Consider the following 12,424-nt stretch of genomic DNA (forward strand, 5'->3'; position numbering starts at 1 on the left):
TATACTTTATCAATTTCAGCAAAAAATCTCGCTTTATATGGCAAGGCCACACAGTCGGACCTGGTTGGGAATCCTGGGGCAGCATTTGGCCATGCCAGTAATGCTATTGATGGCAATCGTGACTCACATTATGAACATGGATCCTGTACTGCTACTATTATCCAAGATGACCCATGGTGGAGGTTAGATTTACTAGACAAGTACGTAGTGACCTCCATAACTATCACGAACAGAAAAGACTGCTGTCCTGAAAGGCTTGATGGAGCCGAGATACGAATCGGAAACTCTCTGCTGAACAACGGCAACAGCAATCCATTGTAAGAAAGCCTTTCAAGAGAAGATTCTCTTAAAGAACAATGTGATGAGGTTACATACTGTACATGAACTCAAATATTATCCATATGCTGCCATTTTTATACAGGGCTGGAAAGATTTCATCCATTCCAGGTGGGAGATCCCTCACTTTCAAATGGGAAAAAGGCATTCCAGGCCGTTACATCAATGTGGAAATACCTGCTCCTAGTCGGGTTCTTACTCTCTGTGAGGTTGAGGTTTACGGTTATCCGGCTCCTGATGGTGAGAACATTTATGATCAGGATTTGATCAGTTTGGCACTTAAAAAATAAATCAATAAATTCAAAGAGAGACACACACTCACTAATCTTTATATTCAATAAATCTATACTTTATAATTAATACGAACCATTTCTAGAACACTCTTAAAAATAAAGGTTCCAAAAGGGTGGGGTTTGCAATGATGCATAGAAGAACCATTTTACCTTCCCCAAAGAAGCTTTAAACAGCTCTTTAAAGAACCATTTTTTATTAACATAATTTTAAAAATCTAAAGAACCACTACAACAAACCTTTTGTGCAATGGAAAGGTTCTGTGGATGGTTCTCAATGGCAATAAAGCCATTCATGTGAAACTCATCTGTTGTTGTAGGTGAGAATGTGGCTTTAGGAGGAGTAGCTACACAGAGTTCCCTTAGTGGAAATAGCTTTGCATCCAATGCCATTGATGGGAACAGAAATGGTGTTTACAGTCGTGGATCCTGTTCCTGCACTGCATCAGAGGTCAATCCCTGGTGGAGACTGAATTTACTGAAAAGACACAAAGTGTTTTCAGTGGTTATTGCGAACGTATTAGACAGTGATCCCACAAGACTAAATGGGGCAGAAATCAGAATTGGAAACAGTCTGGACCACAATGGCAATGATAATCCCAGGTAAATTAAATAATCTTAATATATCTTTTTAGAGAATTTAGAGAAATTTAAAGTTTGACTTGATGCATATGTGTTTTGCTTTGAATATAAATGATGGTTCAGAGTTTCTCAAGATGCTTAACTCACTCTTTCTTTAGGTGTGCTACGATCTCTTCCATTCCTCATGGGTTTTCCACCTCTTTTGACTGTGATGGGATGGAAGGACGTTACATTAATATTGTTATTCCAGGACGGAAAGATTATCTTTTACTGTGTGAGGTTGAAGTGTACGGATCACCACTGGATTGAGAAGAACCTTGTAAAAGTTACTGAATCAAAGTTTCAATACTAATTGTGTCTGGAGGACTTTTCTGTAATCGAACAGAACTCTGAAAACTAACAAGCAGAGTATAAATTATCTTAATCCTTAGTACTTTATTTCATAGCTGTTATTGTAATATTTGTTATTGCAATTAATATTCAGCATATATGAAATGCAAGAGGAAAAAAACAGGTGTAGGTGATTTTTAATTAAACAAAACTTGACAATAAATAAACAATATGGACCAGAATCGCATGATGAGAAATTAATGATTATTTTGTTAAGGCTAGTATCTAGTATCTTGCAAAATGTGAAAATATGTGAAATAAGACTAATAATAATAAATCATAATAATATTCATTATAATAAAAAGTATTTTATGAATGTGTGTGTTTCTGTATTAAATAAAATAACTGCTAAAAGGGGAATAAAACATACAGTACATGTTTCATTCTTATTAAAGTATAACACAAAAAAAATTGTCAAAGAAAATCAAATAATCGTTTTCCAAACAAATACTTTGCACTGCAGTGTATATAGCCTATATGAAATGTAATTGTACAATACACATATGGGTGTAAAGAAGGAGAAGGCAACCCAATTATCTCACTGGACAAAAATACTAAAGCCCAGACTGACACCTAGTGGAGGGGTGACCTGAAGAAGACGAACAATATCCAATCAAGAAATGATTAATGGAGCTCAATAAAATGATGGCAACAGCTAACCCACTGAAATAGTCGATCACACCTGATACAATGTGATATTCCCTTGATGAACTGAAACTGTGCTATATGGATATAGGCTACTCTCTCTGTCTGCTAGCTTCATTTGATTTCACCATTGACAGTAAAAGAAGGATTTCACTAGACTCTCCAAACAGAAAAATACAAAGAGAGCTAATCATATCCTTGAGCTAATCAAATTAACTCTACAAAGCCATTATATTATTATGTTATTTTAGCTTCATTAATAATCGGAATTTCTCAAAACAATTATGGTTTTCTTACTCAGCTTTTAGAGGATTCCCAGCATTTCAGGTCATTGTAGATCGTAACATGCCGTGTTGTAGAAGTTAATCAGAAGCATCAAGGACGTTTTGCTACTCATCACTGCCACTCAGGGTCAGGGACTTAATATGATTATAGTAGACTTAGACATATTTTGTTCCTCCCTTCAATAACTATCCACCACACTTAGCAGAAGCCCCCGTGGTATCCAATTATCTTTTCTGAGAAATAATAATAGTGAGGTTCAGTTCATTCATACAAAGACTACATTTCCCAGAATGCATTGTCTCGTAAGCCGGAAGTTCAAACTACATTCTCATCGTCCTCTGCCGATAACGTCTCGCTTCAAGATACAGAAGGTAAATGTACACAAAGGTGTATCGTAAAGTCAACAGCTTGCTAATTATTCGATTCCTCCCTTGCTGTTTGAGACTTGACAAGACGTTTAATTATTTCCATTCACTGAGCTGTAAATAAGATATCGTTATCTAAAGTATTTCTGTTGTCCATTTCAGCTCAAAATCTAAAGTAAATTACGAGATTGAATGTGCATGTGACTAAATGTTAATATCTGTTTTTTATTGCATTACTAGTCTAGCATACCTCTTCACTGCTCACTTGACACTAGCTGATGATGATACATTAATACAAGCAACTTTTCTGCTAATTTGAATCTCTAGAATGAAGCAGGAACACGAACATCTCGTTTTGAAAGCATGTGGAGCAAAGTCTCTGCAGATTGGTGCAAAGATTCAGACTTTATGGAGCGGTTATGGTGAAATATTAAGAGTCCACTTGGAGGGATGTGACCGTCCCTCTGTGGTTGTCAAACATGTGATGTTTCCCCAAAACCAGAAACATCCAGGTGGCTGGAACTCAGACATATCTCACCAGCGCAAAGTGCGGTCCTATCAAGTAGAAAGTTATTGGTACCAAAACTACGCCACCAATGAACGCTGCAGAGTTCCCATTTGTCTTGCTGCCAAGTCATTTGGTGATGAACAGTTGATTGTTTTAGAGGACCTTGATGTTGCAGGATTCCCTGTGAGAAAAACCTATGTTAATGATGCTGAAATAAAGGCCTGCCTCAGCTGGATTGCCAGCTTTCATGCCCTTTTCCTTGATGTCGCCCCAGAAGGACTTTGGCCTATAGGCACATATTGGCATTTAGAAACAAGACCTGAAGAGCTAGAAGCCGTGTCAGATCAAAAACTCAAAGCAGCTGCTGCTGAGATAGACAGCGTCCTCAACAACTGCCGCTTTAAGACGATTCTACATGGTGATGCAAAACTAGCAAATTTCTGCTTCTCCAAGGACGGTTTACAGGTTGCAGCTGTTGATTTTCAGTATGTTGGTGGAGGGTGTGGGATGAAGGATGTAATTTACTTGTTGGGCAGCTGCATGGATGAGAGAGAGTGTGAAAAGAGAGTGCCTGGCCTTCTGGATCACTATTTTTTAGAGCTACGGAAATCCTTGGACATGAAGACCAACTTTCAAGACCTGGAGAAAGAATGGCGAAGCATGTTCGCTTTCGCTTGGACAGACTTTCATCGCTTTCTCCTTGGATGGATGCCAGGACATCACAAGATTAATAAGTATAGCAAAAGACTCACTCAGGAGGTTTTGAACAAACTGAAGCAATCTTAATCAATTTGAAACAGAGGAAGAAAGATATCATTTTATACTAAGATTACACTGGAGTGTAAAGGTCCTCATTAGGGCTGAACCGCAAGATGCTGATTATTCCACAACAGTCTTTATTCTGAATGTAATGTAAACACTTGTTTGTGAGATTAAAAAAAATACTTATTTCTATTTAATTTTTGTATTCTATACTCTTTTTTAACATTAAAGCATTCCCACACACTCACCTTTCATAGACATATTTTATAATTAGATTAAAGTTTAAAAGGCATCTTTAAGAACCCTTTTCAATGCAGTATAAGGGGTATGATTTCAGGTCTTACTATTTTATGCTATATTTTGATTGACTGACAACTTTTAAACAAAGTGCATATAAGTAGGAGGAAAATACTTTTTTTTTTTTTTTTTACATTTTTGTGTTTGTAAATTAAAACAGTCGATTTAGAATTTGTTGTATTCTGTATTCAAATTTTGTATTTAACATTTAATTTTTAATGTTGAATTAACGCCACACACTAATTTTTCATGGAAATATTTTAGATTAAAATTCTAAAGGCGTCATTAGAACGTTTCTTTATACGAAATGTAAGCAGTGTGATTTCAGATAGTATGATTTACTCATTTTGATTGATAGAAACTTTTTTAAACAATGTGCAAAATGCCATAAGTTCCCTGTTTATCTTAACGTTATAACCCAGTACATATTTACAATGTTTGGTTGCATTTAATGTAATTAATGACAATATAATAGTTTTTTCGCCTTTAAAACCCCTGTTTTCCCACCGTTTAAAGGGTTGTGTTGTATAATAATCTTTCCATGAACCGGCATTAGTCTTTTGAGAAGAAGCCTCCTTCATGCTGAATTAGGAACAGCCAACAATACCCCATAGCTTTATTCTATAAGAGAATGAAATCGCAAAACTGATCTGGGGTCAGTGCATACGTTCTCCTTTTATGTATGTGGAAACATCTCCAAATGTACGGAACTGTCCGCGCTCTGTTCTCCTGTGCTGATGACGACATTTCCGGAGTTACGCCCGACTCCATTTTACACGAAAACAATCTTAGGGCAAGATATTTTTTTACTCGGGTACGTATAATTTTAGTTTTCTTTTTAAATGCCTTAAAGATTCTATCTTTGTTTTAATATTAACTTATATTGAGCGTTCTTGCTGTCTGTTGGATTAATGTGGAGTCTGTAGCTCACTGGCTAGTTAGCTGCTGGTCATTATCGTCTGATGTTTGTTTTCTATGCGTTTACTGTTAATATACGGGTAAACAGTCATATTTAAGAGAAAATTTGTATAATTATTATTTTTGTATCAAGCAAACCAACAGTTATCCTGGGCTCATTATATGTGATGTAGTGTTTAGCTAACTTACCTAGTAACTTAACCTTGCTAGTCTTGGTAACTCTGTCACGAGCATAATGCATTTATTCTCTTCTTAATTTTATATCGTATTGTTTTTTATTTTTTTATAATTTACTGGAAGTTTTCTGCCATCATCATCATATATGCAATGCAAATGTCAAATAATGAATAGTTTCACCTTATGTAGATGCAGATTTCATCCAACTGCTGGGATAATTTAGGCAAATTAAAAATTTAATGTTGCTTTTGGACACATCTAACACACAAAAGGAATATTTGACCCATTAAATTGCTGCCAAGATTTGTGTCAGGTGTTAGAAAGAGTGTAATCAGCTCATTGCTTTATTCATGTAATATTTCTATCTAGCACATAGTGCCTTCATGCCAGTATGTGGGGTGTATGATTTATTAGGCCTGTTTGCATGCAAAACTGGTATTTTATGTAAAAGGTGGTGTCACGTTTTTATTTATGAGTACAGTAACATATTTCTTCTCCCTCTGTTTTTCTTCATAGGCTGACTGAGTGCATCCACCTGTCTCTGCCACATTCCTCTCGCTGAAGTAGTATGGCTAATTTTAAGTGCTAGGACTGCCTGGAAAGCAACATGAAGGATACTTTCACAGTTCATCAGCCATGAATCAAGTCTGAGGAAGGAAAATATCCCTGCCCTTGAACAGGACACCTGGTTCTGTGTGATTTTCCCTGTTTCAAAGCTCAAGAGCTGCTTTATTATGAAACATGGACCAGGGTACAGTTGACAGCCCTGTTACTCTTGTCATCAAGGCACCCAACCAGAAATATGATGACCAGACCATCAATTGTTTTTTGAATTGGACAGTTGAGAAATTGAAAAAACACATCTCCAAAGTGTATCCTAGCAAGCCGGTGAGTTTATATTATTATCAGTATTGTTATTCTATTTCAAAAACATGTCTGTTGCCACTCAAGAAACACAGAAGAAGCCTATGAAATTGTGCATTGACTTCAGGAAATGGCAGCTAGATGCCAAACATTCCTGTAGAGCAGGTGGCATCACTGGTATTTTTTTGCCTCAGAGCCTCATGCAGTTCAGATATTACTTCCTTATACTGCTGCCATTACTGATAAACGATTTGTTTTAGATGCCTTTCTGACATTTTAATCTGAGATTTCATTGAATGTCTGTCTGTCTTATGAAACTGTCAATGCCTTTCTTGCATTTAGACAAGCTTAATAATAATAAAATAAAGTCCATGTTAATGTTTCCTCTTTCAGTCATCCAAGGACCAGAGACTTGTCTATTCTGGACGACTTCTGCAAGATCACTTGCAGTTGAGGGATGTGCTAAGAAAGGTACACTCGTAATCGCTGATTTCTGTTTAAACATCAAATCAAATGCAACGTGTACAAAAACAAATCGAGTTTCTTGTAGAAAAGAGAAGTGTGTCAAACAGTATATGAGTGTTTCTGATTGTTGAGATTCTGAAGCTGCCGTTTTATTTCAAGATCCCAAATCTCTTGTATGTCATTGTCAGCATCATAATCTTGATACTGATGGCACAGTTATTAGGCCATTCCCCACCATCTTGGGGGGATTTTACTCTTAGAAATTGTAGGGCTGCCCCCTACTAGTCAACTAAACGTTAGTCGACCAAAATTGTATAAGTCGGTTATTCGCAGAAACTCCACAGGAAGTGGTGAAGTCATGCAGTCCATGAAGGACAGATCGTTAACAGCGGGACTTTGTGGTAATTACAGTATGTAGGGCAGGAAATCCAAATGTTCGTCTATCATCCATATGGCTTATGATTTGAAACATGTAAGTACTGGTAGTAGCAACTTTACATGGCCGGTTGCTCTAACATTAACCTAGATAAATGTGAGCTATTATTAGGCACATACACTTTTTCCAGTGCTCTGCAAGCTTTCTGTCTGCGCTTGAGTGCAGAATTGGTTGTATACGTTACGTCTATATATAGCCTATTAAAGGCTCATTGTGGTTTAGTCCCCCCCACCCCCAGTATATTTAAGTAATTAAATTAATATAAATGTGCAATTAGTCTATTGTTAATTGCTTAAATGAACGACTAGGCTACTAGTCGACAAAAAATCTTTATTTGGGGGCAGCACTAAGAAATTGTTTTAAAGTTGGCAAGAAATTAAAAATTCACCCTATCTTTTTTTCTAAATGCATCTTATAGATTGTATTGTGAACGATTCATCCATGCATGTTTCCTTTCTTTAACCAAAAAAATTTGAGCTCATGATTTTTAATCACAATGCCAATGTCATTTAGTCCGATTAAAACCTGCCCCTTTCTTCACACGCATTCAGATCTGCCTCCATCCAATCAACAATTTGGATAAAAGTCCCTGCACTACTTTTCCCCCCGATAATCTTTCACTCTGATCTATGTCACGATGCAGAATAAAAAATCTGTCGCTATTTCCGTTACATTTCAAAAACATTGAAAGATATGACACAGTAGTCAGAGACATTCATTTGATGCATTTCTACATCGACCAATAATTAAAAATGGCTCAAACCGAATGCAATAACTTGTATAGTGAACACTTTCTTTGGTTATATAACGCAGAATGTGCTGTTCATATTGTGAACATTGTATTATTGTATAGTATTTGACGAGAGCTCTAATCACTTGATTTGTTCAACCCCAACAGCAAGATGAATACCACATGGTCCACCTAGTGTGTGCTTCACGAAGCCCCCCATCATCCCCCACTTTCAGCAGCCCTATTAGCACCACTGACTCCAGCTCTTCAGTGAGTGCCTAGAAGAACAATGCATGCATTGAAAAAAAAAAAGAAATGGATCATTCCTTGAAGAGCAGTTTCTTTTCTCGCTGTTTATTATGTCCATTATTCCTTCTTATTCCTAGACGTCAGACAGTGCTGGTCCATCTTCTTCATCTTCTACCCCTAGTCCTGAAACCCCAGCCAACTCTGATGGTCTACGGCACCGGGGGAACCCAGTGCAAACACATGGCCTCAATCCTGCCCCTACTGGTGTGATGCAGAGGTAAACACATAAATAACACTTTACTGCTCAAGACAAAACATGTTGAATTGAGTTGAGTTTTGAGGCCTTTTGTTGTCCCACTTAGGCCTGAAGGAATGCCTCTTCCCATGCAAGGTGGTCCCGCTGCTGGCTTCCCCGCCCACCCTATATATATGCCGATGCAAATGTTTTGGTGGCAGCAGATGTATGCCCGCCATTATTATGTGCAATAGTAAGTTACTACAGCCTCAGGCACTAGGTGTGACCCTGAATTAATGTATTTGAGCCCTCTCTGACTGCGATTTTTATTTTTTAAATGTTTTTGAAAGAGGTAGAAAGACTGTTCTATTATGTAATAATATTTCAATGTTTTTACTGCATTTTGATCAAATAAATGCAGCCTTGGTAAGCATATGCTTATTTATTCCTGTGATGCAAAGCTGAGTTTTCAGCATCTTTACTCCAGTCTTGAGTGTCACGTGATGCTTTAGAAATCATTCTAATATGCATTTTAGTTGATGCTCAAGAAACTATTATTATTATTATTAATGTAGAAAACCGTTTTTGCTGCCTAATATTTTTGTGGAAACCATGATAAATTAAAAATAAATAAATATACATACTTTTATTCAGCTAAGACGCATTAAATTGATCAAAAGTGACAGTAATGCCATTTATAATGTTACAAATTATTTCTATTTCAAATAAATGCTGTTTATTAATCAAATTTTTTACATTGATAATAAGAACCATTATTAATATTTGAACACCAATAATAATTGACAACAGTTGAGCACCAAATCAGAATATTACAATAATTTCTGAAGGATCATGTGACACTAAAGACTGAAGTAATGGTTTCTGATAATTCAGCTTTGCATTCACAGCAATAAATTACATTTTAAAATATATTCAAATAGAAGTTATTTAAAATTATAATAATATTTCACAATATTACAGTTTCTACTGTATTTTTTATCAAATAAATTCAGCTTTTGATTGGTAGGTAGTGTAAATGGATATAGAGCACAACTTGACTCTTTATACTTTCTTTATAAATGTCTCATTTTAATGTGCACAATTCATCACTGTGCATTATTTTATTTCCTGATCTTTCATTCTCCATCTTCTGTCTTTTAGTCAAGCAGCCATGGCAGCCTCCCGGGTGTCCAGCGCGACCCCCTCTCCCGCCCCCAGCGCTGGTCCCGCCACACAGCCAGCTCAGCCTAACGAACCTGCAGCCCCTATGGGGCCCAACCCCGCCCCTGAGGACCGCCCTGCCAACCCCAACATCCAGATGAACGCTCAGGGAGGAGCCATGATGAACGACGATGAGCTCAACCGAGACTGGCTGGACTGGATGTACACCGTGTCACGTGCCGCCATCCTGCTCAGCATCGTCTATTTCTATTCCTCCTTCGGTCGCTTCGTCATGGTGATCGGTGCCATGCTGCTGGTTTATCTGTAGGTCACATTCTGAGCAGAAGTTGACTTGTTCTTTTAGGAAGGTTAACATTGTATTTGCACTTCATTGTCTTATAGTTTGTCTCTTTTTGTGTACTCTAGGCACCAGGCTGGCTGGTTTCCCTTTAGAGCAGAACTGCAGAATCCAAGAGCTGAAGAAGGTCCACAAGACGAGGCTGAGCAAAATCAGGAACTGCAAGAGATGGTTAGTAATAGTGGCCAATATTGTTGCAGATATCTAGAGCGCAAGGTTGCCGATATACTGACTGAACTCAAAAGTTTGGACAGCCTTGACTGAATTTGCTTTCTATGATCTTAAAAATGTAAAATAGTTGCCCTAAAACATTAAAATAGTTTTGTAGACATATATAAAAAATAAAAATAATTTTGGTCTCGCTATATAATCCCTGTACTTCCATTTGTGTTATTTTATATATTTTTAATGAATTTTATATTATTCAAAAGTGTGGGAAATCATCATAATCATGGGTTTGGTGTGTCTAAACTTTTTACGGGTGGTGCATGCAATAATGTAATTTTATACTGGCAAACGAGAACACTATTTATTTACTCTACATACACTACCATTCAAAAGTTTGGGGATGGTACGATGATTATGTTTTTGAAAGAAGTCTCTTATGTTCACCAAGGCTGCATTTATTTTAACAAGTACAGTAAATACAGTAGTATTGTGAAAATATTATTACAATGTTTTTAAATTTTATTTTGTAATGGCAAAGCTAAATTTTCAGCATCATTGCACATGATCCTTCTGAAATTATTCTAACAGGTTGATTTGAACATTTCTTCTTATTATACAGTGTTGAAACGGTTATGTTGCTTTATATATTTATGGAAAATGATGATTCTGATAACTTAATAAAAGTATTAATTTCTTAGAAAACAACCCTCAAACTTTTGTGTTTTTAGTGTATATTATAGAATCAGATATATAAAAGAAAATGCTCATTATATTAAGACCATCAGGAGTTTAAAACCGACCCATTTCACAATTATCAACTGATACCAATAATCTTAAAATGGTCATATATCATTCTCACTAATTCATTCTGAGACTTTGTGAGACACATTATGAGACACAACTTACTTGTGAACCAAAGCATAATAAACAAACATAGCCATCGCTTTTCTTTTCTTTTTGTGTTTCTGTAGGAGCGTATGATGGATGAGGGGATGGAGGATGATGAGGGGGACAACGGGGAGGAAGGTCCTGAAGATCCCATGAACGCAGGCCCGCATCAGCCGGGCTTCCTGTCGGCCACGTGGTCGTTCATTAGCACTTTCTTCACCTCCCTCATCCCTGAGGGACCTGCACACGCTGCCAACTGAACTCTGATGTCTCCACATTGTCTGTGGACAGTAGAAAAAAAGAAAAGAAAATAGACTTTAAAAAAAATCATAAAATAAAAAACAAGTACAACATGGTCTGCCATGTCCTAGCAAGTCTGTAATGCTGCTTCAATGGTGTTCAAATCCTATCCCACCCCCCACCACCCTTCCCTAAAATTCTCTTCCCGCCTTCATCAATAAGTCGGGGTGAGCCTGAGGTTTCATGGATGTGTTGTCCATGTTGTTACAAAAGACTTTTCTTCTCAAGGCTGGTTGATAAACTCATAAGACCATAAGACTTAGTGAATCATGCAGTTACTTTAGTGCATAACAATTTTTCTCTTCCTTGTGTGTAAATAAATAGTAAATATTTACAGATATGAATATATGCATCTCATTGAAACAAGGTGTGTTTTTGAATAAAATCAGGTTTTGGTTTCTAATCGTAATACGTAGTTTTTATTTCCCTCAGCTGCTCAACTGATACACCACTAGTGGGCGCCACTGATTTAAAAATGCTACATCTACATAAAGATGTGCATATCTCTACATATATGCAAAGATTTTTAAAGATGCTTCATCCCTGTGATATATGCACTATGTTTAGCCCAATAATTTGTAATTAAAAGTATTTCACAAGCTATTTGGTGCAATTATTTCTACTAAGGGAAGAATTTCTCATATGTAATATATTTTTTTGTGTGATGTCTGATTCCCATCATAAGCACGCTTGGATGGCACTGGTAAGAGCTGGTGCACATATACGTACAGTATATATGAATATCTGAATTTTTACATTTTGAAATGAAAGCCAGAGCCAGCCTTTACACCCTTCCGTCCAGTCATATACAGACACTGACTGAGGTGAGATTGAGACAAAGTAGACCATCATGCACTTCAGTGCCCTCAGAAAACCTCTAATCAAATGAAGATGGATTTTGTACGGTTCATTGTAACAACACAATTAATTATGCATGACATAGACATTTATTGGGCTCATTTCACCCGGACTCCACTAAGTAACTGGACAAATCGGGTTATAGTCCCTCTTCCCA

The 12,424-nt window shown here is 36.9% G+C and overlaps 3 protein-coding genes across 3 annotated transcripts; all 3 read left to right on the top strand.

Moving 5' to 3' along the window:
• LOC130100658 (fucolectin-4-like) lies at positions 1-1,574 on the top strand (the record flags this gene model as incomplete). Its single annotated transcript, XM_056266202.1, has 4 exons — positions 1-317; positions 422-576; positions 947-1,229; positions 1,367-1,574. Coding segments are annotated over 4 exons (906 nt in total), but the record flags the coding sequence as incomplete, so codon positions are not given.
• Positions 1,575-2,883: 1,309 nt separating this feature from the next.
• Positions 2,884-4,360, top strand: pkdc (protein kinase-like domain containing). Its single transcript, XM_056266200.1, has 2 exons — positions 2,884-2,899; positions 3,221-4,360. The coding sequence occupies exon 2, from the start codon at positions 3,222-3,224 to the stop codon at positions 4,185-4,187; it is 966 nt and encodes a 321-aa protein (XP_056122175.1). The 5' UTR covers positions 2,884-2,899; position 3,221; the 3' UTR covers positions 4,188-4,360.
• Positions 4,361-5,197: 837 nt separating this feature from the next.
• herpud2 (HERPUD family member 2) lies at positions 5,198-11,465 on the top strand. The gene is made up of 9 exons (XM_056266232.1): positions 5,198-5,274; positions 6,072-6,443; positions 6,813-6,890; positions 8,219-8,320; positions 8,437-8,576; positions 8,662-8,787; positions 9,696-10,019; positions 10,122-10,224; positions 11,193-11,465. Exons 2-9 carry the CDS (start codon positions 6,297-6,299, stop codon positions 11,367-11,369), a joined length of 1,197 nt encoding a protein of 398 aa, XP_056122207.1. The 5' UTR covers positions 5,198-5,274; positions 6,072-6,296; the 3' UTR covers positions 11,370-11,465.
• Positions 11,466-12,424: the final 959 nt, after the last annotated feature.

The sequence above is a fragment of the Rhinichthys klamathensis genome, unplaced genomic scaffold, assembly GCF_029890125.1.
Source record: "Rhinichthys klamathensis goyatoka isolate OS25496 unplaced genomic scaffold, OSU_Roscu_1.1 h1tg000246l_1, whole genome shotgun sequence".
NCBI classification, from domain to species: domain Eukaryota; kingdom Metazoa; phylum Chordata; class Actinopteri; order Cypriniformes; family Leuciscidae; genus Rhinichthys; species Rhinichthys klamathensis.

Excerpts from the sequence above, each read along its gene's own strand:
- pkdc (XM_056266200.1), top strand. The coding sequence starts at position 3,222 with ATGAAGCAGGAACACGAACATCTCGTTTTGAAAGCATGTGGAGCAAAG.
- herpud2 (XM_056266232.1), top strand. The coding sequence starts at position 6,297 with ATGGACCAGGGTACAGTTGACAGCCCTGTTACTCTTGTCATCAAGGCA. Across the intron at positions 6,891-8,218 it reads TGAGGGATGTGCTAAGAAAG|CAAGATGAATACCACATGGT; the intron begins GTACACTCGTAA and ends CAACCCCAACAG. Across the intron at positions 8,321-8,436 it reads CCACTGACTCCAGCTCTTCA|ACGTCAGACAGTGCTGGTCC; the intron begins GTGAGTGCCTAG and ends TCTTATTCCTAG.